The sequence below is a fragment of the Eretmochelys imbricata genome, chromosome 1, assembly GCF_965152235.1.
Source record: "Eretmochelys imbricata isolate rEreImb1 chromosome 1, rEreImb1.hap1, whole genome shotgun sequence".
NCBI lineage: Eukaryota > Metazoa > Chordata > Testudines > Cheloniidae > Eretmochelys > Eretmochelys imbricata.
Window position 1 is genome coordinate 191,143,535 of NC_135572.1, and position 27,328 is coordinate 191,170,862.

At 41.3% G+C, this 27,328-nt stretch overlaps 1 protein-coding gene across 11 annotated transcripts in view; it reads right to left on the reverse strand.

Moving 5' to 3' along the window:
* The window catches only part of ARL13B (ARF like GTPase 13B), a 79,251-nt gene extending 57,709 nt beyond the window's left edge, over window positions 1–21,542 (reverse strand). For 10 of the 11 annotated variants that reach the window (XR_013346525.1, XR_013346524.1, XR_013346526.1 and 7 more), the window contains exons 1-4: window positions 21,263–21,542; window positions 17,656–17,841; window positions 15,491–15,561; window positions 9,949–10,198 (exon numbers count right to left, since the gene is read on the reverse strand). Coding sequence is in view for 8 of the 11 variants with exons in the window: in XM_077820654.1 (XP_077676780.1) it covers window positions 9,949–10,198; window positions 15,491–15,561; window positions 17,656–17,714 (380 nt within the window). In the remaining 3 variants the exon portion in view is untranslated. Of the gene's footprint in view, window positions 1–9,948; window positions 10,199–15,490; window positions 15,562–17,655; window positions 17,842–19,764; window positions 19,852–21,048; window positions 21,089–21,262 lie in introns of those variants that run through there. The other variant, XM_077820604.1, reaches the window with a different exon arrangement.
* Between the last annotated feature and the right edge of the window lie 5,786 nt (window positions 21,543–27,328).

A 27,328-nucleotide genomic window follows, 5' to 3' on the forward strand; every position in this document is an offset into this window, starting at 1 on the left:
CTACCCAGATACTCAAGTGCACACCCCCCTCTGGAGTGCAAACTGAAAATTACACCACCTTACGCTGCACAGAGAACTGTACAGCGTAAGCTCATGAAATTCACTCCTTCCCTCAATGTGGGGACACATATGCAACAGGTTTTTGCCCCCCAGTTATGAATTCCACACACTGGGTTATGACCAAAACAAAACAAGTTTATCAACAACAAAAGGTAGATTTTAAATTTATTGTAAGGGATAGTAAACAGATCAAAGCAGATTACCTAGTAAATGAAACAAACATGCAAGCTAAGCTCAATATCCTAAAGAAATTGGTTATAACTAGGAAATTCTCACCTAAATGTTGTTTTAGGCAGATTGCAGAGGTTCTTGAAGGCAAGCTGCTCTTGCTTGCAGCTTAAAAACTCTAGGTATTTCTTTCATAGGCCGGACACCTTTCCAGCCTGGGCTCAGCTCTTCTCTCCCCAGTCTTTTTCTTAGATGTTTCCAGCAGTCATCTTGGGCGGGGAGACAGTGAAGAATGACCCACATTGAGGTCACTCCCCTGCCTCAAATAGTTTTTGCATATGGCGGGAAGCCTTTGTTTCCAAACTTAGTTCCCATGCCCGTCAGTGGAAAAACACTGATATTCCAAGATGGATTCCAGTAACAGGTAACTTGATCACATGACCCTACAGCCATAACTCAAAGACTAATTGTAAGGTCCTCAGGAAGCCTTTCCAGGAAGGGAGGAGTTTAGCTTCTTCAAAGACCTATTGTTCTGTCTAATGGCTCTTCCTCACAGCGAGCCATCTAGACTGACTGCATTCTGTCTTGTGGGCTTTCCCCAGGTGTAAACCCACTGGTAATTGATGCACAGTCAATATTCCTAACTTCGGATACAGAAATGATACATGCAAACAAATAGGATAATTATATTCAGTAAATCACAACCTTTTCAATGATACCTCACTTGACCCATCTTGCATAAAATACATCTTAGTTATGCCATAATCACATCATAATATCTCTATGAAGAATATGGGGCATAATGTCTCACACACCTTACAAAACTAAGGTGACATGAAATAGATCCAGAAAATATTTTCACTTTTGTATAGAGCCTTTCAGCAAAGTTGCTCAAAATATTTTCATTTAAACGTTGACAAAAAATGGCTTTTCAGTCAAAATGGAAATTTGCACTCACACCTCTCAGTTTGGTTGAGATTCTGTTTTTTCAACAAAAATTTAAAAAAACTGATTAAAAGTTTGTGTGGGAAAACCAAAAAGATTTTTTTTTAAAAAAAACCCAAACACTAACCATTTTTTGGTACTGTCAAAAAGTGAAAGGTTTTTTCAGCAAATTGAAAAACACTCTTTAAAAATTACAATGAAAACCCCCCACCACCATTTTTCAACTCATGCTCTTTCCACCTGAAGGATCCTACAGTACTGCACGAGGTGTCAGCAGCCAACATATCTGCAGATTTTATGAAAGACATGTTTCAGAGTAACAGCCGTGTTAGTCTGTATTCGCAAAAAGAAAAGGAGTACTTGTGGCACCTTAGAGACTAACCAATTATTTTGAGCATGAGCTTTCGTGAGCTACTGTAGCTCACGAAAGCTCATGCTCAAAATAATTGGTTAGTCTCTAAGGTGCCACAAGTACTCCTTTTCTTTTTATGAAAGACATGATGTCCCATGGATCAGTCTTTCATATGCTGCTCTCAGTATGCACTTCTAATACATACAGCTATGTCTAGGAAACATATGAATGAGGCTCACAGAATTTACAATGTGTCTCATTCATATTTCTCTCTCACTCCCCTAATTTAGCTACTAATCTGAATGATTTCACATTGATGGTCATCTTCAGGTAGAATGTAACTGAGCCATTCTATAGCTCCATTACCTGGGAAATATCTGCCCAAAGATCTTGCATTGTGCTTTTTAAGTGGGGAAAAATAGACTAAGCCCTATTTCCACTAGAATGGGATTATAGTTTAGGGCCTTTAACTGAAAGCGCCCAATGGAACATCAATTGCGTTGTAGCTGCAGGTTGTGGGGGGAGCTTGTAAATTGTTTACTGCTACAATAATGCTCATATATAAACACTAGCAACTTCAAAGTTAACCACTGCACAAAGCAGTTGGCCAAAATGTCAGCACGTAACAGCTTAAAAGAACCTTGAATATATAGTTTTATTTAGACACTTAACGGAAATCTATCAGGTCTCACAAACTATATCCCAGAGATATGAACAGCATGATTTTTTTATGCTAAAACAAAACCCAATTATACTAAATCAAAAATACACTGCAGTCATGGTTTCTTAAAGTACAGCTCAAGTAAAAAAAAAATTATATCTAAAAATAACAAAGGAACCATTTAATCCAGAAGGTCTGTTCCCTGTGTGTATTCAGTTATATTTGTTAATGGTAAGAGGAAAAGAGATACACAATTTTTACTGCTTTTTACTTATTAGCCCTGCACAATTTTACAGGAACTAGATTCTACTTATTCTTGTGCATCAACACAATTACTGACCTACCGCCTTTCCAAAAGTGTTCACCGACTGTGCAACTTTGAATTTCTGTACACTCAACTTGACACACCCAGGTTTTGATTTTCAGAAAAACTGAGTGCCCACAGCTATAGTGATAAAATGGAGGACACACTTCAATTGGCATTTATTTTACCTGACATGGACTGGAATTGTATTTGGACAAGCTCTTATAGAAGTTCAGACATATCAGTTAATGCAAAGGGAGATGGCAGATCTAGAAACTCTATCCAGCTGTAATAAATAGACATCAGTGGTGTCCTCTCATCTGGAATACCCTATACTTCATACAGAACTGGTTATCCTGTCTCAAAAAGATATTGCAGCAATCAGGGAGGAGCTCAGAGAATGGTGACAAGAACGATTACGGGCATGGGAAAATCCTCATATGCAGAGTTTAAAAAATTGGGATTGCTTATTTTAGGAAATGAATAAAATAAAAGGGGATATGATATAAGCATATAAAATAATAAGTGGTAGAGAGAAGAGTGGTCGGGGACTTGTGCTCTCCCTGTCTCATATCACAAAACAAAGGGGACAATGAAATTAGAAGGTGGCAAATCAAAACTGATAAAAGTTAGAATAAGAAACTCAATTACACCTGAATTAACTGAAGCCAAGAATTTAGCAACATTCAAAAAGGGAGTGGACATGTATATGCGTAACAAGAATATTCAGAATTTTTATAATTAATGATAAAAATTCTGGAAGGGATATAAACCCTCGTGTTTCAGGGCATATCCTAGCTCCAGTTCTTAGAGAGAGTTTTGAGACCCTGTGTATGGGGCTAATTATCACGTTTCTGCTTTCTTACTGCACCTCTCTCTGCAGTATCAGGAACTAACTGCTGTTGGAGATAGGATTCCGGACTAGATGGACCTTTGGACTGCTACAGCATGGCAATTTTATGGACATGAAACTGACCCCCTCTTTGGAAGGACACATTTTAATTTTAGTCGTAATCTATCATCCAGTTGCACTTACCAATATCAACATATGTTTGGGAACAGGGCTGCTCTGGGGCAGCCGCAAAGATGGAATTCTTTGTGAAAAAAAACTATTCCTGCATTGATTGTAATCAACACCTTCTATCAGAGAGTCTAATTGCGCTTAACAAACATTAATTTACTCTCGGCATCACCCTTCTAAGTAAGGTGCTATCATCATTTCACAGATGAGCAAACTGGAGGAAGAAACATTTAAGAGCCTGATTTTCAAACCACCATATGATTATGCATATATAAGCCAGGCATCTTCATGCACGCATGACCAGTTAGGCGCATAACTCACCATGTAACTACAAATACTGTGTGTATACAATTGCGGTATTTGAATACATATAATTGCACCGGTTCTATTAAAAAGAAAAAGAAGATCAGGCACTACACTGACTTGTTGAAGGTGACAAGAGGTTTGTGGCAGAGCTGAGACCAGAACCTGAGCTGAGTTCCATTTCTGTGCCTTTACCACCATCATTCCTTCCCCATGCAATTTTTATTCGACACTGATGGAACTGGAGCTGCTCTCTAATAATTTATGAATGCTCTACGTTAACATGGTTACTGGGATATTTACTGTATGACTATATTGGTTTTGTTTAACTGGGGGCTATAAACAAAATAATGCAGGAAACAAAAGCAAGGCTCAAAATAAGCCACCTTTCAGCAAACACTTGAAGGTTATTAAGGACTGTTAGTTTTAAAGAGTCTACCTCCTCCTTAGCCAGTCTGCAAATCCAATTTTGTCTAGAAGGGCCACAAGCCAACCTAGGCAGAAGAACAAATGAGTACAGCAGGTCAGAAAGTCTCTCTGAAGAGAGGGGGTAGTTGTTCAGGGGAACCAAGTGGAGACACGCAGAAGTGAGGCCTAATTAGGTTAGCATCAGGGATGACAAGCCTTAGGTATGACTGACATGCATGTAGACATTTAAAATCCTCTCTCTAAATGCTTTCTTCCTATTCCTACAGTACTTTGTTTTAAGAAGGGGATACGGTCACTACATTCACTACTGTCAGACTCCTGAAAGGAAGAACTACAAGTGTCAGAGCTCAGGCAGACAGTCTAGATAAGCACGGTTGATTAAACAGGGTGCTATATCCCAGGGCCCAATCTAAGAGTGGGAGAATTGTGGAATTCCACTCCAGGAGAGGATAAGGCACAAGGCCTAAGACATGAGAGGAAACACAGAATGCAGAGGTGCAGCTAGACTTGCAACCAGGACAGCCAAAATGAGTGATTGCCTGATTAAAAAAGGGATATAGCTTCCTTGGAAGAGGGATGGTTTTCTATGGCCTTGAATACAATAATTGATAAGCAGATTGCTTATTAAACAGATTACGGACATGCAATAAGACTTACTTGCTGTACAGAAAATCAGAGACGGTCCTATGTACGTTCTAATACTTCAACGTATGAACAACACAAGCATTTGCTTTTGTATGAGTGAATAATCTTACGTAGTACATGATAATTTAGGAAAGACAGATTAAAACAGTGCTAGCCATGTTAAAATGATGGCATTTAGCTCAATCTCCAATAGGTATTTCATGCTTAAAAAGAAACATTAATATCTATTTTTTCTATTCAGTGATCAGATCTCAACCACTCTCATCACTCTTCAGCACACATATGCTGAAAATGAAGTGGAATTGAGCTGTGACTCCAGAGACTGGTTCCTTCCATTTAGTTATGTCATCATTCACCTGATACTTTGTTTTTCGTGTGTGTGTAGCTTTTTCTCTTAATTTCAACAGAGTAGAAAAAAAATTAAAAACATTTTCTTAACAGTTAAACATACTGTACTAGAGCCATAAAGTTCTACTTTCTAGAACTTTATCTTTAAAAATCAGTGCATCATTTACTAAATCTTAGTACAAGAAAAGAACAGAGAAAGAGAACATATTGCACGAATCCTGGAAAAAGGTCCACCGACTCGTGTGGGGTCATGGGGCTGTGCATGGGTGAATCCCTTTTCAGGACTAGGATTTATGGACAACATGAATTTTGGCAGCGTGCCACAAATCCTGTACTGTCAATCAGCTAAAAAGCAACAACTTCAACAAACTTGAAGATTGAGTTAGCCCACTGCATGATGATTATGGTGCTGACCCTGCAATTAGATCCATGCAGGTAGGACCATATGCCTTTGTCAAGTCCACTGAAGTCACAGGGGCTCTGTATGGGCACAAAAACCCCACCTTTCCCAACTACAGGATCAGCACCTAGAGATTTTATAACGGAAAGCTGAACAATTTTTATTCATTTAGAGAGATTACACAGTCATCAACTGTCACAATTTCATTTTTAAAAACACTGTTGGTTAAAATATTTTTAGAAATAGATTTATTGTCTTCCTGGTACCACTAACACCATCATAGATAATAAAGACGACAAGTAAAAAACCCAATTTACTTTTCAACATTTATGCTGTTTGCTTTCTGTACTTCACTTAACTTGATCAAGACAGACTAGTCAGTTTCACTTTTGGAGTCTCATACCCTAGCACATTCCCAGCGCTTAAGCTTTAAAGCAAAGAGCTTCCCCTCCAAATTCTATGCATGGTAACCTTGTAGATAACATTTGTTATGTAAGGCTAAACTGATACACTGTATATATATGGTATTATAAAATCCAATCTTGTGCCTGCCACACATGGGTTTTGTCCTAGTTTACCATTTATGACTTCCAAGTTTCTTTTGACAGAGCTGTTGTACAGTACTATTTTTGCACAATTATTCTAAAAATAGAATTAGTAAAGTTTGTTATTTCTGGTGTTATTCAAATATTTGTTTTTAACAAAAAACTCTAGAAGAAGTAGAATTTTAGAAGTCAATCATATTCAAACAAAATGTAATGTTCTTCTCGTTGCTAGACCTTCTGAAACCCTCAACTTTTTTTTAATATTAAGCATAGGCACCAAAGCAAAAACAAATCCCAACTGCTATTAAAGTAAGCTCTCTCTAATTAGATTTTTCTGATCATGTACCAGTAGCACCACCTTGTGTTAGATACGCACAACTTATGAATGCTTAAATTTACTGGTAATTAGAGCTGGGCAAATAACTGTTTTTTTTTTTATTCAATGGCAGTTGTAAAAAAAAATTGAAGAGATTCAGTTTGGACTGAATGTACTGTTTTGCATTTGGTATTTTTTTTTAAAAGCAAATAAAATGAAAGGCTAGATTCACAAATGAAGAGGCAGCGGTACCCCTTATAACCAACAGCCTGGTGGTTAGGGCACTCACCTCTAGAACAGGGACTGGAACCCAGGTATGCTCCCTAACCCCTGAATATAGAGTCACACTATCTTCTCCTCACCCCGGCCCAATGGCTATTCAAATATTTTATACTAAGAGAAAAGCTTCAACAGAATGAGAGTGTCCCACTCCAGAATACCCCATAGCCTGGTGGTTGGGATACTCACTGGGATGCAACAGATCCGATCCAGAGAAGGGATTTGAACCCAGGGCTCCCCCATCCCAGTTGAGTGCCCTAGCAACTGGACAATTGTGCATATGGGTGGAGGAGGTATGTTGTGATTACTGGGCCTAGAAGTTTATCCTAACAGTGAACTCAACTGTAGAAAATGAAAGTGTGACGTTCGTAAGAAATCTCAATAAGCATGTAAAAAGGTGCAGAAGAAACAAAAAGATTAGTTAAAAACAAAAAAGCCTATGGTATAACAAGCACTGTGTTAAGATCATGCTTGATAAACAAGAACTAACACTGGAATATCACAAATTAGGTCTAGTTGATGGACAACATAGTGAAGAGATAGGCTGTTCTGCCCATCACTCCCTGTTGGGGTTCTCAAAGTGTCTTTTTGTAAGCGGAAAATTAGCAGAGAGGAAAAGCTGGCTAATGCGATGCTGACTGACAAATATAAGAGAAGGGGAAGGAGTGAGCTGCCATCCCTACTGTCTCCTAGGACCCTGGACCTGCTTCATCCTAACCCTGAATGAGGTCCCAACCAAAAAAGGTCAGAGAGAGGGAACCAGATAACACTGCCACCTCCACTGGTGGTACAAGTTTCCCAATGGTCAAAATGGCTGATAAGACTATGTACTGTGCCTGTGTTTCTCCAGCAGTGAGGTTGCAAGTGAAAGTCAACATCAGAGACAGAAGCTGCATTTTTTCATCTTTGCTGTTCTTTTCTCTCTCCTTTTGTGTGTGCTTGTCTTGTTTTCTTCTCTAGGAAATGGAATCCAACTTTAACAAGAACAACAACAACAGCTCCAACCCAACTCAACTAACTATCCTTTTTTTGGAGAAAAGGATTTATCACCATCTTTAATACCATCAAAGACTGTCAGAAAAGGGTTTTTCCTCTTTCTAAAAACGTCTGCTGTTTAGGAGAAAGGGAACAAAGGATGTTTTTAAAATGCAAGTCTTACTTAATACTTTACATTTCAAATGCTTTCCCTGTTTCTTCTTCATTTTCTGTATCTTTAATAAAAGGTTAAAAAGGGATTTTTAATTCTGTGCTGTAATGGTATTAAATAGGCTAAGGTTTCTATGTACCAAACCCTGAATCATGTTTGACCCTATCTAATGTTGGGCAGTGGCTGGGTTATATTAACACCTTTGACTCTTTAGTCCCCTTTATTCCTTCTAAATTAACTCAATAGGCAGCACCACCATCACTACCTCCTCTTCCAGTGGTTTTGTGAATGATGCCTAAATCCCCTTATGAATCTAACCACAAAAAATCAAAGTGTTTCACTAGGATAGTGTCAAAACGAACCATTTTTTGTTTCAGCCAAAACAATTCACTGAAGTGAATCCAAAATATGCAGATTTTGGAGAAAAATTCACCTGAAAAACTATGCCCAGCACTACTGGTAATATAAAATATAAAGAGCCATTTATAAAAATAATGTTATCATCACTGCATAAGCCTGTACTGATGTTTTCACACAATATACCACACCAAACTGCCTTGAAACTACTGTATCGATGGAAACACTACTGAAGTATTAAGTACAAAAATATTATGTTATTTGTTAAACTTCTCTACTTTTACTGAAACAAACGTGAATAAACTGCACTTACAACGGACTAAATATAAGAGGATCAAATGCCACAAATGTAATTAGAGTATTCATGACACTCAGTTCAAGATGAAAGATCAATGTTCTGAATAAGCTCAAAAAAAAGAATTAGCCCCCTAACACCACGATGCTTAGACTGATGTGTAAAAATACGTCAGTAACACCACAATACAGTACAGCAACTGTAATACCGTGTAGGCAGTCATGGGCTAAGGAGGAAGGTCCTCTCATGCATCAGTAACCAGTTAAAAGGCAGGAAACACTGTTAGTTTTCACAGTGGAGAGATGCAAATGGCAAGGTCCCTCAGGGCTCTGTAACACGACCAGTGCTGTTCAACATACTCATAAATGAACTGGAAAAAGGGGTAAACAGTCAGGTAGCAAAATCTGGAGACAACAGAAAAAAAAAATCAATCAAGATAGTCCAAAGCAGACTGTGAAGAGTTACAAAGAGATCTCACAAAATTGAGTGAGTGGGAAACAAAATGGCAGATGAAATTCAATACTGATAAATGCATATGGGAAAACATTCCCAGCTATACCTACAAAGTGATGGAGTCTAAATTAACTGATAACACTCAAGAAAGATCTTGGAGTCATTTTGAATAGTGCTCGGGAAACATCTGCTCAATGCGCAGCGGTTGTCAAAAAACCCCGAACAGAATATTAGGAACCATTAAAACAAAATTGACTGGGGTGGAAAATAGCTTCCATATAAGAAGAAATTAAAAAGACTGACTGTTCATCTTAGAAACGGTTAAAGGGGTTATGATGGAAGTCTATAAAATCATGAATTGTATGGAGAAAGTGAATAAGGAAGTGTTATTTACTCCTTCGCATAACTCAAGAACCAGGGTTTTCCAATGAAATTAATAGGAAGCAGGGTAAAAACAAACATAAGGAAGTACTACTTCACACAATGCATAGTCATCCATGGAACTCCTTGCCCAGGGATCTTGTGAAGGCCAAAAGTATAACTGGGATAAAAAAAGAATTAGGTGAGTTCATGGAAGATAGCTCCATCAATGAGTATGAGCCAAGATGGTCAGGGATGCAACTCCATGTTCTGGGTGTCCCTAAACCTCTGACTATCATAAGCTGAGACTAGATGACAGGGGATGGATCACTCAAACTGCCCTGTTCTGTTCATTCCCTCTGAAGCATCTAGCCCGTGAGAAGACAGGATCCTGAGCTAGAAGGAACACTGGTCTGACCAAATACAGCCATTATTTTGTTCTTATGTAACGATACTAAAAGAGGTATGGCCGAGGGGGAAGAATTATCGTACTAATCTGAATACATACAACATTTAATAAGTTATAGATTAGTAGTAAAACATTTATTCGTGTTACTTACACTAATATAGGCTTCCCAGATATCCTAGGATGCCTTAGAACTTCAGTCACGATCTCTTTCGTCTCTTCCATTCTCTCTGTGTCACTGGAATCCACAACAAATATTATCCCATATGCCTCAGCATAGTAATTCTTCCAGATGCCTCGTATTCGTTTTCCACCTCCTAAGTCAAAGATAGTGACTTCAAACCTTCCCTGTTTAAGGTCAATTTTAGAAAATCCCACTGTTGGAGCTACATCTTCAGGAGACTCTGCCAAATCATAAAGAAAACATTTGCTGAAAGATTTGTTTAGCTATAACAATTTCATTTATTTTATGATTTGTATGTCAAAATTCAGAGTCTAAGCCCATACAATTAAAATGGCCAATACACTTCTAATTACATGTTTTAGGTTACATTTCCCCCTCTCCCCAGGAAAACAAGTTTGAAACGTTAATTCCAGAAGAACATGTGCTTCTGTATGAGAATTATCTTGTCTTTAAAAAAAGAAAAACAAAAACAAAAAAAAACCATCTATACAAGGAGCAGGTGAAAAACAGTGTAAGAATACCTGTGACTGACTCACATTTATTATGGATTTCTATAAGATGTAAGTACAAGTCTAATCATCTGTGCACTATTTATGTGGTGTTAAACTAACTTTAAAATAAAAAACAGAGCACAACAAATTAATGGGTTATGAGCAGGCCCTGATGTGTTCCACCAAATTTAATCCTTGCCACAGAATTGTGTTCATGAACCTCAGATTTCATCACAAAAACTTAGCCCTTAGGGTTGCTGAGACAGCGTTGGGGAAAAAAAAAGAACCAAGCCTAAAGAGATGTACCAAATGTCTGCCCAACTCTACAGAAGAGTGTGAAACAATAGCAGTATGAGATGTGAATTACCCCATTAGTCTCAAATAAGGCTTTGTGGAAGTTTTTGCAGCAGTGGAATTTGGTATTTTTCCAGGATGTCATAGATTTTGCCATTTTGCTGTAGTCACATGCTCAGAATTTGTTGCCTGCCCTGCTAGGACCAGCCTGCAGCTGTGTCAAGGCTGATTCCCCAATCTGGCACTTCAAGTGCAGAAGGTGGGGGTCCGCAAGGATTCTAAAAATTAATACTGGCCACTCCAAGCTTGTATTAAACTCCCAAGGTTACAGCTTCTCTCTGACCTTGGATGGCTAGATGCTGCCACCACCCAAGTGAAGAGAAAACAAACAAAAAAAAAACCTTTAGACCCAGGAAGGCACTCTTGGGAATTCCTGCCTGTTGGGTACCCTCAAGCCCTTTCACCACCGCCCCTCTGGGGAAGAGCTGAGAAAGAAAACAAAGGAAATCAGCTTTTGCCACCAGCTAATTAAACAACATATGCACAAACCTCTTAGGACCCAAAAATCCTAACTGGTTCTTAAAAAAGGTAATTTTTATTAAAAACAAAAAGAAAGCATACATCTGGAACATATTAACTATTGTTAGATTTAAGAAGAGCAAATATAATAATTAAGCATCAAGAATGGTCTTCTTGAGGTCCAGCTTAATGGTTACAAGCAAAACAAAAGCTTTTAGGAATTAACACAGAGTCGTCCACAAGCCATAAAGAAAAAAAAGAGATAAACCTAATTGCGTCTTCCTAGACATTTCCTGATCTACTTACATATCTGGGGTTTCAAATGAGTAGTTTCTAGGTACGATGTAATGATTTTTCATACCTGGAGCAAGCTTTTACAGCATAGTCCAGTCCTGTCCCTGCTCTCTGGGAGAACAACCACAGATACACAAAAAAGGAGTCTTGTTTCAATTTTTAAAATTTCTAGCCTTCCCACTGGCTGTTTTGACCAGGTGCCCACTCATTTCCTTTTACCTATGTATGCAGTCAGACTTTTTAACCCTTTACAGGAAAAGCAAGTAGAGAACAGCTACCAAGAGGGATTTTATAGTTAACTGGCTGGCTGGGTGTCCATAAAAGGGAGCTACCCCCCACTTCATTTATCACAGCCTTCTTCTCACTTTCCAGCTCCTCCCTTGGAGGGAGCGAATTAGATTTCTGTGCGCTGTTACATAGAACCAGGCAACAGAGGATTACGGAGTGACAGCTGGAGTCCTGCTCGCAGAAAGAAAGCAGGAAGAGTCAGAAGCAGGAGCCTGAAGAACTTTGCAGCAGCTGAGGCTTGTGAAACTGGAAAGATGAACCACTGGAACGGGTATAAGCACTCTCCCTCACTGACACACCAGGGAATGGCAATTCTGAGCCAGACCTCACAGACAAAATCATAGGAGCCAAGACCCAGGCTGCACTGCCAGGATATATGGAAAAATGTATAGTATAGTGAAAAAAATGCCATCTTCAAAAATAACAGACATTTTATGCTGAGTATTTTCAACTATGAGCCATAATTGTGTGTGTTTGTGGGGGAGGCACAGTGAGAGCTAAGGGTATTTTTCATGGTTGCAGAACATGTTAATGTTGTTGCAGAATTTTAGAGGCTGCCACTGCAGAATTTAGTCCCATTGTACCGTGAAGTACAGAGGACCCAGACTACGATGGACAGTCTTTTCTGTGAAACTTTCCTGGCTGCAGATGCCTCATAGCAAGTCTTTGCCCACTGTGCTGGCTGGTCCAGGTCTTGTGAGTTCTGAGAGTCGAAATACATTAAGGTGCATATATTTGGAATACGTGTGCATTACAACAATGCACTCAATTAAAACTATGTTCACCATCCAATAGTATTAATGACTCCCAAGCATAACTAAACAATTAGCTACTATCAACCCTGAAAACTAATCGAATGCACTCTCCTCCATGAGGTCAGTTGAGAAAAACAAATGTGACATTTCTAGGTCAAGCTGTTTTCACAACAAAGTATTAAGAAACTTTCAACAGAGTCAGAGTCTCTTAATATGGAACCCCATATTGGAAATATCTAGTCCACTTTTGGTTCCATCTTTCTAGAAGAAGTTTATCCTGGAAGAGGACTTTTCGGTCAAATTAGTTTGTTTTGCTGATGGAGGTGTTAGTATCAGTGCTGAAATAATGGCAGATTAAATATCAACTATGGATTCATGGTCTTTAAAAAAAAAAAAGATCCAGAAGGACAGAGTTGGGGGGGAAGTCTTCATAACTTCATTTACACCTGATAAATCCATTGATTTACTGACCTGCAACTAGCATTTGGGGCAGAGAGTTTGCCTTCATACCTGTCAGTATATTGCATAGCACATCCTGGATGCTAAATTAAATGTACACAGCTGGAAAAACCTTCCATCTCCTCAAACACAAAGTTACACCAAACATTTGTCTTTAAAAGCACCAGTTTTATCCGATTCCAATTATGGCCTGCATGCATGTGCATTAGTCAGTGGAGAGGGGAAAGAGAAAATTCTCTCCAAAGCCAAATGAGCTCTTGCTGTAGAAAATGTCTAGGAAGTTGCTGGTGCTTTCTTGGTTATAAATGAGGATATAAAAATGTATCATTAGAACCATCTTTTAAGTTATATACACACCATTTCCTTCTTCAGATTCCTTTCCTAATTATACCGACAGTCAATATCATAAAACAGGTTATACTTAAAACATTGACTTTACATAAAGTTTACTGATGTATGCACATTGCAGTATATTTCATCAGAAAGCAATTTCTGTACAAAGAAATCAGATCTATTGATTTCTCTAACCTATGCTAATAAGTGAAATGTCTCATTAACCAGAAGAAACACTTTATATCCTTGCAATAATTCAAACAAAATTATGAGACAGAATTTCAGTCCTAAATGAACTCTGGATAATTTTTCTCTCTCTTTCTGTAAAAAAGCTAGCAATTTATAGTCAGCTCCTTCTCTAACAGAAACAGCATCTTACCCTATCAGGAAAAATATATATTGCATGTGCCAGAAAATGAACTACTGAAAAACTACCCATATTCTAAGAGACATGCATGGCCATCAAACATGAGCATGCACCCTCACCCAGAGCAGATGCACACATGAATTGTGCACACATAGCTACACAAACCCCAGATGCAGGTGCACACAGACAAACAGGGTGCACGCACCTAGGTTCTCACCTCTTTGAAAATTTAGGCTTAGAATTTTAAAAAAGCCCAAGGTAATTATGTGCTAAACTTCCACTGAATTTAAATGGGAACTAATTCCTTTCAGATCCCTTGACTCACTGGACTAAGACTCGGGTTTTTACGATGGATTCATCTGCAGGATTGGGGCCTATATTATCAAAGCAAGAGGCCCAAATAAAAGTCATTTTTATAAGGGACACCACAAACTCAGGTGGGTAGAATGAAGGGGGAATTCACTTCTGTCTCAAAGTGTTGTACATCATGTAATTACAAGTGACACTTATAGTTCAGGGCAACTGCACCCACATTCCACTCTATGGCCCAGCAGAAGCACCAACAGGCCAGGCTCCTCAGCTATCACCTCTCGAGTGGATTCACATTTCCCTCCCTCTTGATGGGGGAACTTCGAGGCTGTACAGTTCCCTGACTGTGCTGTGATATTCAGCCTAAAGAGGCCTGTTTTGCCATTTTTTCCAAAGATAAATACACAATAAAATTGCCACAGTTCTAAGTTACCACACAGCCCTTTATAAGCAAGCATATTTATTCTTAAGGTGAATGCATTACAGAGAAAAACATTAAAAACAATAAAAGAACCAACACGCATGCTAATGAGCTTACCAAGGATCACTCCCTCACTCCAAAGAGGGTTCTGTTTGGTTATTAGTCCTCCTAACCCAACACAGGGGTTTTTCCTGTGGTCACAAGTTCATCACAGCTTCAGCTCACAACCAGCTGATGTCTTATGGGGCCTCAATGGGCCAAAGATACACTTGCTACCTTTCCTTAAGGCCTGGGAGCCACATCTGGATTAGAGGCCCTTTCTGTTTGCTGAATCAGAAAGAAGGCCCTGAGTCAGTTTTAACTCAGGCTATTTATCCAAAATTCCTCTGACTGTTGGTTCCTGGAGAATTCAGTTTGAACAAGCACAGCTTCCACCACTGGAAAGAGGCTTGCCTATCTGGAGGAGGTGTGCCCTGAGTGAATGTGCCAAAGCACCTCCCTACCTCCCCCGTTTTTAGTTCCTGGGGGGCTGTGGTCTCCCCTCCCCCATGTAAATACACACAATCCCTCAATAGGACATTGACATTTTCATTTTTAATAAAATCAACTCCTAAAATATTTAAACTTAATTCAATAAAGTTTGACCAGGACATTGTCATAGCTGCCACAACACCTAAGAATACTAAAACTGAAAGAAGATCTTTTCCCCACAGTGTGTCTCTCTCTGCTTTTGACAGCAATTTTGTGTCATTTGTTTCACTCTTTTCTTTGTACAGTCAGTTTTGCCCTGTTTGGAATATCCATTTAAACAGAGGAGCATAAAAACCCTTTCTAAATCCTTTTAAAGAGATGTAAGAATTGAGGTCATATCATTTAGGATTTTTTTTTAAGTTGGTCATTTTAAAAAGAGGTTTTGAGTTGACCAGCATATTTAGTCTTAAAATGCTTAGTTCAGAACTTCATATAAAGATTTACTGCTTACCTCCTTGGATTCCTTTCACTGTAGCAGTTTTACCAGCATTATCAAGTCCCACCATCACCAGTGTCACCTTCCTTCAGAAGGGCAAAAAAAAAAAAGGTATTTCAAGGCTTTTTTTCCTAGTTGAACATTGTGTTGGACTTTTACAATTATTTGAATGCATAAATAACAAAGTTACCACAAGCTGTAAAACCAATAGGCTTCAAAATATCCAGTACCAGAGAGACTTATGCTTGTTTATTTGGTGTTTAACATACAACCAGCTGATCAGAGAGTGCAGTAATAAAGAGATAAGCTTAATACTGGATGATAATATAACTTGAAGAGATACATATAAGACTTAATGATTTTGCCTTTAATTTGTATTTGTCTTTTGGAAATTGAATCCCAGGTACCATCTATTTGAATTCCATATTTTTGGCATGGTTATATTCTCTTTAACTACCACCATAACTTCCATTTCCCCTGTTTCCTTCAACACAAACTAAAACTAAAGCCCTATCCACACTGAGGATTTGATCATACTGCAACCATCAGTGTAGCTGCACCATTGAAATACTCCACTGCAGACAAGGAAAGTTATCCCAGTTGCAAGCAGAGTAACTTACGCTCTACAGGTGCGAACAGCAGCATTGCCTGTGTACGCTATGTGTTCATATTGGTATAGCTATATCAATGTCTAACTAAGGCAAATCCCCAAGGCCACAATGAAGGTATTAGTTCCTATTGATGAGCAATACAACAAACACGTCACTTGTGCTGTAGCCCTTTTAAAGTCACATACACCCCTCTCTCTCCGAGGTTAGGATTATTTAAAATACAGCAATAAGGAAATATACTTTCATTACTTTCTCAATAATTCAAGTGAGCTTGAAGGGATTTGTGAAACAGAAGACAAAAAAGAGAAGCTTTTGAAACCAACACCTTCTCTAATCTCATTTTAAAAATAGGTAAAACTGATAATTTGGCTTAGTTGGGTGGCAAATCCCCAAATTCCACTAATTAAGGGGACACTAAATAAAACATGGTTATTTCCAATCTCCTTCAGAATACGGTAGCATTTTGTGAAAGGCTAAGTTTGTGAGCTGCACACCAATTTCTTCAGGGCTTCCAGAAGAACAAGAGGAGGTAGTGCAAGAGGTGGAGAGCAGGATCACAATGAATTCCAGTGGTGGCAATAAGCAGCAACCAAAAGAATCAAGTGAAATAAGTAGAAAAGTCTGCAAGTGTTTGTCAGATAAGTGGGTGAGGTTTGTGACACCACTAAACATACTCATGTGGCCCATTTGACAAGCTTGGATTCTGCAGAATCCACATTTTTAAAATTAAGTTTCTAGCTCTCAAGGCTGTCAAGAAATTCTTCCAAGGTACACCAAACATAAACAAATGTATTGTTCTCCTGAGTCTAGAAACTGACAATCCAAAACAATGGCTCTGGGAGGTGTCAGCAATTCCGTCCAGAGAAAGGGGAGAAAAAAAAACAGGAAGGAAGATGTGGAAGGAAAAGAAACCGAGAGGAGAAACAACAGTGGTTCCAAATGTCAGACTACTCTACCAGACTGCAACAATAGGACAGCTAAATAATGATAATTAAAACTAAAATTTCATAAAGGCCATATTCTACCCTTGATCTTTGTTCAAAACTCTCAATGATATAACATCTGATGTAGATAAAGGGTAGTATATCTACCCTTAAATGTATATCCCTACCAACAGACAATAATTAAAAACAAAATCCAGAATGAGTTTGACAGCCATACATTAGACATTTTAAGTCACTGCTCTTCTCTGTCCCAATTCCCAACATAAGTCCACACAAAAGAGAAAGGTAAATATGTTGAACTTCACGAATTCTTTCAGTCAGAAACAAATTACCTGAGTAACTGATCATTGGTTTGTGTTTTCTTTTTTATAACTCAAAAAACATGTGTGATTTTCTCTCGAAGAAAAAACAATTATGCACCTTAGGTTTTGGTCTTTGATGTAAAAAAAATAAAACAAAATAAAAAATCAGGTTTTATCAAAGGGTAGCTAAGAAGAAAAGTAAGACAGACAAAATGGTAGTACAGAGTAACCCTGGACATATAGTACAATACATAGAGATCTTTGAGGTTCTTTGGGATGAAAGACACTGTAGAAACAGAATACTCTCATTTGCTTAATCTTACCTGACAGGCTCCTGCCACCCTTTTAACCAGTTACAGCAATTGGCCATCAGACTAAACATCCCTCTTTGCCAGCCATCCAACGCCAAGGAAGCTACTGAAATCGTGTGTAGACAGGTCAGAGAACTCCAGTGAGAGAGACAAGGTGGTGGAGGAGCAGAGAGCACCAGCTCAGGTGCAGTCTAGTCACTAGTAGCAATGAGGAAAACAAAACAAAGAACACAGTCAGTCCCCAAGCGTAACCAAAGCAAACTTTCTTTCCCTTATTGGAAAGAGCCATCCCCCTTATAACCGTCCCTATCCTAAGGCTCTGTTTACCCTGGGCATTATTTCAGTCATCTGTGCAGTGCTAAATTACTGTAGATGAGGAAATCTGCAACTTGCACCAGTAGGATTTACCCAGTTTTCAAGCAGAGACAAACCCCACGGAACAAATTGCAGCTTTCTTGGATGACCCATCACACAGCTATGCTGGTGGCTGAAATCAGTGATAATTCCAAGTGTAGTCAAGATCTAAAATCCTCATGGGAGGAGCATCAGCACATAGGCCTTGGGAAAAGGAGATGGAGCTATTTTTAAATGTAAACTTTCAAATTGGTCAGGCTTCTGATTGCTTATCTACCCAGATTTGGAGACTTAAGAGTAGTCTCAGATGCTTCCTCTTCCCCATATGCTTTGCCAGTGCCAATTTTTGTAGGATTTACAATCCCATTTCCCTGTTTGTTTTCTGGAGTGATGGGGGAATATTTCTCTCTCCTCTGTTGCTATGTAAAACACCCACACAAACAAAGGCCACTGATTATACCTAAAGCTTATGCCCAAATAAATTTGTTAGTCTCTAAGGTGCCACAAGGACTCCTCATTGTTTTTGCTGATACAGACTAACAGGGCTACCACAATGAAACTTGATTATACACAATGAGCAGTCAAATGCAAAGTAAACAAAAAATTAAAAATGGTCTGATTTCAAGGTAGAATGACCTTAGTGTTATAAACAACAGTAGGAGACAAGTGTGATTTTTAAATTAAGTGTCCCTTCACGTTTATGCTGCTGGGACAGAAAAAGCATACCACAACTAATAATTAACCATAGTAGCTTTCCTATTATCTAGTGGTTGATATGGAAGGGTATGGGAACCACCCTTCCTAACACCACCATTCCTCTCTCCACTAGACTCAGCAGCAGCAAAGAAGCACATATCTCCATTGCCAGCTTCTGGGAAGCACAAGTATGCTGGGATTGCTACCAGGAAACTGTCCTCAGAATCTACTCAGAGATATTGGTTCTAATGCCAGCCTCTGACTAATGAGGCTTCAAGATTTATCAGCAGCTTATCTGGCAGCTTGGAGACAGATTTCTCACCACGAACATTCCAAAGCTTTCCAGGGGTGGAACGAGTGCCTCTACAACCACACTCCTTTCCTAGCCTCTTGGTTGCTGGTGGAAGGAAGTCTTCAGTAAAATAGTCATCTCAGAGTCTCTTTCCTCCTCCCCCATCAATAACTACATCACCTATTTTTGCTACTGCTTATGGCTTTCCCAGAGAGTACCATGAAACCAGTAGTTCAGGGGCTCTCAAACGGGGGATCGTGACTCCTCAGGGGGTCGAAAGGTTATTACCTGGGGGGGTCACGAGCTGTCAGCCTCCACCCCAAACCCCATTTAGCCTCCAGAATTGATAATAGTGTTAATTATTTAAAAAAATTAATTTATGAGGGGGGGCGTCACACTTGAGGCTTACTGTGTGAAAGGGGTCACCAATACAAACATTTGAGAACCACTGCAGTAGTTCTTGATGGCTTCTCTGCTGCCTACAGGGTTTGAATGTCAAGGACAAAACAGAGCAGAATCTTGTTAATTTCACTCTGCTGTTGCTGCTCAGCAAAGCTAGGAGCAATCACAAAGGACTGGAACCCAAATATGCGGTTCTCTCTTTCACTTTCAGGGACAAAGCCTATGAGATATAAATGTAGGCAAACCATTATCAGGAAAAAATACTATATCTATGAACAAAGTCACACAGTGGAACAAAACTAAAACACATGTTTTTGTATCTTCACAGTGTAGGGCAAAACTGTTTCTAGGTAAACCACCATCATATCTTAGATTACCGGACAATTTTTGACTTTGCTGTGGTGATGTAAGCTGAGGGTGCGGAATTTTCATCCAAGACAACAGTCTGATGACTCACTTATAAACTAATTAAAAAAAAAAAAAAGCTTTTAAGACTACCTCTCCCCAAGAAGTGTTTTAATTTAATCACATTTGGCTGTATATTTATCACATACCTGCCTGACTTGTCTTTGAATTTGAATTTTAGAAGAGGGGATGGGATTATTTTAGCTGTATTTTATTTTGAACAAAAATTCAAGGCGGTTTCAACAGTAAAAGCTTTTTGGCAAAAAATTTAATACTCTTCCTACCAGCGAAAACTAACTTAACAGATGTACAGAATAAGAAGGAACACTACTATGCTATAAGAAAAGGAGTACTTGTGGCACCTTTGAGACTAACCAATTTATTTGAGCATAAGCTTTCGTGAGCTACAGCTCACTATGCATCTGATGAAGTGAGCTGTAGCTCACGAAAGCTTATGCTCAAATAAACTAGTTAGTCTCTAAGGTGCCACAAGTACTCCTTTTCTTTTTGCGAATACAGACTAACACGGCTGTTACTCTGAAACCTGTTACTACGCTATGAGACAGTAACAGACAGAGCTACTACGAAGGATAGTTGAACCACTAAAAGTTGTTCTTCTGTAATGCAAAGTTACTGCACAAACATATCCATGCATCCTTTTTGCAGTGTCCAGCCACTACCCTGCAGACAGGTCTAGTGTACTGGTCTCTTCCACCCTGGGAAGAGATGGTCTTCCGGGTGATACCAAAGATCCACTCTACTCTGTCGAGAGAGTTCATATATTGTTTGCACTGCTGTCCCGGCCAGGTCAGTTTCAGACTATTAGAGAGACAAGGTAGGGAAGATATTTTCTTTTATTGGACCTACTTCTGTTGATGAGAGAGAGACAAGCTTTGGAGCCACACTGAGCTCATTCCCCCCAAACACACACACCTATGAGAAAAGCAATGCCTAGCTCCAAAGCTTGTCTCTCTCTCCCCAAGAGAAGTAAGGTCCAATACAAGATGTTACCTCACCCACCTTGTCTCACTGCAGACTTAACAGTCTGCCCAAAGTTTTGCCCACAAACTTCTCTTCCAGGACTGGAGCAACCCGCCCTTGGCCAGGAAGACAGGCCGGCTGCCCCCACCACCCCGGGGGGAATGCGGCGCCGCAACGCCCAGCCCCGGCATGACGCTCCCGGCAGCAGCCCCCAGGGTCTAGGGCCAAGCTCCCCCCGTCCCCCCGCGCGTGAAGCCGGGACGCGGCTCCGGCACCTGTCCGGTGGGAAAGCGCCCCCGGGGGGCTGGGGGGGCAAGCAGGGCCCGCGGCCACCACGAACCAGCCCAGACAGCCCCGGCCGGGACATCAACGGCGGCGCGCAGGCGCGAGGGGAGCCGGAGCCGGGGCAGGCGCCGGGCGGTGAAGGAAGGGAGGGGGGGGGGGTCGCGTTGAGAGGCTCAAGCCGGGCGCGCGCGGCCGCCCCGTTACCTGGCGCTCAGCGGCGGGGCGAGGCGACGAAGCCGCGCAGGCGCCTGTAGCCCCGCCCGCCGGCTGCTGCCCCCGCGCCGCGCCCTGCCCCCGCCATGAGGGCCCCGGAAGCGGGGAGTCCGCGTTCGGGTCGGTAGCTCCGCTCAGAACCGGCTCCTCCGGGCCCAACGCGGCCGCTGGGGTGGCACGTGACCGGATCTCCCCCCACTCCCTCCTTCCCTGCGCTCGCCCATTGGCTGGGGTCGGGGCCACACGGAGACCGGTACAAGCGAGGCAGAAGGGGCACGTAACTAGGATGGTCACCCCTGGTGACCGGGAAGGGGCGGGGCCACCATGGTAGCCCAACGAGGGGGCGGAACTGTGGGAGAGCCAATCGGGAGCGGGGGGGGGATTTTTGTTGCTCGAGGAGAAAGGGCAACCAATTGTGTCACGGGGGCGGGGATAGAACTCTTGGGGCGGTTGAGAGACTCCAGCTTCCAGCCCCCGGCGCGGGGGACGCACGCGCACATATACAGAGTGCTGGGAGGGCTCGCTCCATCCCTGGAGAAGGACCCCGGTGTCCTCGGCGTGTAAATTACGTGGCTCCCAGCTACGCTGGAGGAGTGCTGTAGCCACCCACCCTTGAATTACACCGCGTGACAACGCCAGCAAATTCCCAGTCCCAGACTTTCCCCCAGCAATGTGTGTCTTGTACTGCCCAGCTCCCCCCTGGACAGCACAAGCTCATAGAAAGTCTGTCATTTCATGCATAGAAAATGATGTGCACAACCCATGTTATCCCAAATGCTTCAATCCAAACACACTGTTTTAGATCAAACAATAAAACAAGTTTATTAACTACAGGATAGGTTTTAAGTGATTACAAGTAATGAAGCATAACTGTAACTGTTTGTTGGCTACAAGAAAATAAAACACACAATGCCTAAATTAAACTAAATTAGTTCAAACTCTCACCCATTGTTCGAACAGTCTTACCGGCTGAATTTATTTCAATGCCCCAGTTCAATGCTGCTTCCTTTGTTCTTAGGTGTTGTGGATGCCAGGGGCAAAGAGAAAGGGCTTAATTTGGGGTGTCTGCTTTCCCTTCTTTTAGTGCTGTCTTTTCTTCAAGAAGCAGCTCCAGGGGAGGTTTAGGAGACAGAAACTGTGTGTGGACAGAAACCCCAAGCTGTTGTTTCTTTGACCAGATGTAGATTTTTCACCCACACCCTCTGTCCTGCCAAAAAATGGCTACTTAACCCAGTGATGGTGCATTTGATTTTGTTGACACCCGACTAAGGTGTCAGCTTGACTTCTGTCTCTGGGCAACTTGTCTGTGGCCGCTCCCCAGACTTTGAAGTTCAGGAACATGTCTTAGTTATATCATACATAGGAATCTTATAACTTTGCATAAAAGGTTGCCACACATATTTTACCAGGACACTGATAATCAACAAATTATGTGTTTTCAAATGATATACCACAAGGCATACCTTATATAAAATGACAGGTTTCAGAGTAACAGCCGTCTTAGTCTGTATTCGCAAAAAGAAAAGGAGTACTTGTGGCACCTTAGAGACTAACCAATTTATTTGAGCATAAGCTTTCGTGAGCTACAGCTCACTTCATCGGATGCATACCGTGGAAAATACAGAAGATGTTTTTATACACACAGACCATGAAAAAATGGGTGTTTATCACTACAAAAAGTTTTCTCTCCCCCCACCCCACTCTCCTGCTGGTAATAGCTTATCTAAAGTGATCACTCTCCTTACAATGTGTATGATAATCAAGGTGGGCCATTTCCAGCACAAATCCAGGTTTTCTCCCCACCCCACCCCCCAAAAAACAACACACACTTTGCTTCTCTACAAAAGAAAAAAAGACACTAAACTTTCTAAACTACTACATGCCGCAAGGGGCCACAGCAATGGTTCCCTCAACCCACCCAGCAATATTGTTAATCTATCCAACTATACTCTTAGCCCAGCAGAAGCAGCTGTCCTATCTCGGGGCCTCTCCTTCTGCCCCTCCACCCCCCACGAACATGATACAGTTCTGTGGTGACCTAGAATCCTATTTTCGACTTCTCCGACTCAAGGAATATTTCCAACACACCTCTGAACAACATCCTAATCCACAGAGACCTCCCTACCAACACTACAAAAAGAAGGATTTTGGGTGGACTCCTCCTGAAGATCAAGACAGCAGACTGGACTTCTACATAGAGTGCTTCCGCCATCGTGCACGGGCTGAAATTGTGGAAAAGCAGCATCACTTGCCCCACAACCTCAGCCGTGCAAAACACAATGCCATCCACAGCCTCAGAAACAACTCTGACATCATAATCAAAAAGGCTGACAAAGGAGGTGCTGTTGTCATCATGAATAGGTCGGAATATGAACAAGAGCAGCTCTCCAACACCACTTTCTACAAGCCATTACCCTCTGATCCCACTGAGAGTTACCAAAAGAAACTACAGCATTTGCTGAAGAAACTCCCGAAAAAGAAAAAGCACAAGATCAAATCCGCACAGACACACCCCTGGAACCCCGACCTGGGATATTCTATCTACTACCCAAGATCCATAAACCTGGAAATCCTGGGCACCCCATCATCTCAGGCATTGGCACCCTGACAGCAGGATTGTCTGGCTATGTAGAATCCCTCCTCAGGCCCTACGCTACCAGCACTCCCAGCTACCTTCGAGACACCACTGACTTCCTGAGGAAACTACAATCCATCGGTGATCTTCCTGATAACACCATCCTGGCCACTATGGATGTAGAAGCCCTCTACACCAACATTCCACACAAAGATGGACTACAAGCCATCAAGAACGCTATCCCCGATAATGTCACGGCTAACCTGGTGGCTGAACTTTGTGACTTTGTCCTTACCCATAACTATTTCACATTTGGGACAATGTATACCTTCAGATCAGCGGCACTGCTATGGGTACCCGCATGGCCCAACAGTATGCCAACATTTTTATGGCTGACTTAGAACAACGCTTCCCCAGCTCTCGTCCCCAAACGCCCCTACTCTACTTGCGCTATATTGATGACATCTTTATCATCTGGACCATGGAAAAGAAGCCCTTGAGGAATTCCACCGTGATTTCAACAATTTCCATCCCACAATCAACCTCAGTCTGGTCCAGTGCACACAAGAGATCCACTTCCTGGACACTACAGTGCTAATAAACGATGGTCACATAAACACCACCCTATACCGGAAACCTACTGACCGCTATGCCTACCTACATGCCTCCAGCTTTCACCCTGACCACACCACACGATCCATTGTCTACAGCCAAGTTCTGCAATACAACCGCATTTGCTCCAACCCCTCAGACAGAGACAAACACCTACAAGATCTCTATCAAGCATTCTTACAACTACAGTACCCACCTGCGGAAGTGAAGAAGATTGATAGAGCCAGAAGAGTTCCCAGAAGTCATCTACTACAGGACAGGCCCAACAAAGAAAATAACAGAACGCCACTAGCCGTCACCTTCAGCCCCCAACTAAAACCCCTCCAACGCATTATCAAGGATCTACAACCAATCTGAAGGACGACCCAACACTCTCACAAATCTTGGGAGACAGGCCAGTCCTTGCCTACAGACAGCCCCCCAACCTGAAGCGAATACTCACCAGCAACCACATACCACACAACAGAACCACTTACCCAGGAACCTATCCTTACAACAAAGCCCGTTGCCAACTGTGCCCACATATCTATTCAGGGGACACCATCACAGGGCCTAATCACATCAGCCACACTATCAGAGGCTCGTTCACCTGCACATCTACCAATGTGATATATGCCATCATGTGCCAGCAATGCCCCTCTGCCATATACATTGGTCAAACTGGACAGTCTCTACGTAAAAGAACAAATGGACACAAATCAGATGTTAAGAATTATAACGTTCATAAACCAGTCGGAGAACACTTCAATCTCTCTGGTCACTCGATTTCTAATCTCAAAGTGAGTATACTTCAACAAAAAAACTTCAGAAACAGACTCCAAAGAGAGATTGCTGAATTGGAATTAATTTGCAAATTGGATACAATTAACTTAGGCTTGAATAGAGACTGGGAATGGTTGATTTATTATAAAAAGTAACGTATTTCCAATTGTTTATTCCTTCCCCCCCCGCCACTGTTCCTCAGACGTTCTTGTTAAACCCTGGATTTGTGCTGGAAATGGCCCACCTTGATTATCATACACATTGTAAGGAGAGGTTTCAGAGTAACAGCCGTGTTAGTCTGTATTCGCAAAAAGAAAAGGAGTACTTGTGGCACCTTAGAGACTAACCAATTTACAGCTCACGAAAGCTTATGCTCAAATAAATTGGTTAGTCTCTAAGGTGCCAAAAGTACTCCTTTTCTTTTTATTGAAAGGCGAGTGATCACTTTAGGTAAGCTATTATCAGCAGGAGAGTGGGATGGGGGGAGAGAAAACCTTTTGTAGTGATAAACACCCATTTTTTCATGGTCTGTGTGTATAAAAACATCCTCTGTATTTTCCACAGTATGCATCTGATGAAGTGAGCTGTAGCTCACGAAAGCTTATGCTCAAATAAATTGGTTAGTCTCTAAGGTGCCACAAGTACTCCTTTTCTTTTATCTAAAGTGATCACTCTCCTTACAATGTGTATGATAATTAAGGTGGTCCATTTCCAGCACAAATCCAGGTTTTCTCCCCCTCACCCCCCTCACCACACCCCACTCTCCTGTTGGTAATAGCTTATCTAAAGTGATCACTCTCCTTACAATGTGTATGATAATCAAGGTGGGCCATTTCCAGCACAAATTCAGGGTTTAACAAGAATGTCAGAGGAACAGTGGGGGGAGGAATAAACAAGGGGAAATAGGTTACTTTTTATAATGACTCAACCATTCCCAGTCTCTATTCAAGCCTAAGTTAATTGTATCCAATTTGCAAATTAATTCCAATTCAGCAATCTCTCTTTGGAGTCTGTTTCTGAAGTTTTTCTGTTGTAATATCGCAACTTTCATGTCTGTAATCGCGTGACCAGAGAGATTGAAGTGTTCTCCGACTGGTTTATGAACGTTATAATTCTTAACATCTGATTTGTGTCCATTTATTCTTTTACGTAGAGACTGTCCAGTTTGACCAATGTACATGGCAGAGGGGCATTGCTGGCACATGATGGCATATATCACATTGGTAGATGTGCAGGTGAACGAGCTTCTGATAGTGTGGCTGATATGATTAGGCCCTGTGACGGTGTCCCCTGAATAGATATGTGGGTACAGTTGGCAACGGGCTTTGTTGTAAGGATAGGTTCCTGGGTTAGTGGTTCTGTTGTGTGGTATGTGGTTGCTGGTGAGTATTCGCATCACGTTGGGGGGCTGTCTGTAGGCAAGGACTGGCCTGTCTCCCAAGATTTGTGAGAGTGTTGGGTCGTCCTTCAGGATAGGTTGTAGATCCTTGATAATGCGTTGGAGGGGTTTTAGTTGGGGGCTGAAGGTGACGGCTAGTGGCGTTCTGTTATTTTCTTTGTTGGGCCTGTCCTGTAATAGGTGACTTCTGGGAACTCTTCTGGCTCTATCAATCTGTTTCTACACTTCCGCAGGTGAGTACTGTAGTTGTAAGAATGCTTGATAGAGATCTTGTAGGTGTTTGTCTCTGTCTGAGGGGTTGGAGCAAATGCGGTTGTATCGCAGAGCTTGGCTGTAGACAATGGATTGTGTGGTGTGTCAGGGTGAAAGCTGGAGGCATGTAGGTAGGCCTAGCGGTCAGTAGGTTTCCGGTATAGGGTGGTGTTCATGTGACCATCATTTATTAGCACTGTAGTGTCCAGGAAGTGGATCTCTTGTGTGAATTGGACAAGGCAGAGGTTGATGGTGGGATGGAAATTGTTGAAATCATGGTGGAATTCCTCAAGGGCTTCTTTTCCATGGGTCCAGATGATAAAGATGTCATCAATATAGCGCAAGTAGAGTAGGGGCGTTAGGGGACTTGCTGGAAATGGCCCACCTTGATTATTATACACATTGTAAGGAGAGTGATCACTTTAGATAAGCTATTACCAGCAGGAGAATGGGGTGG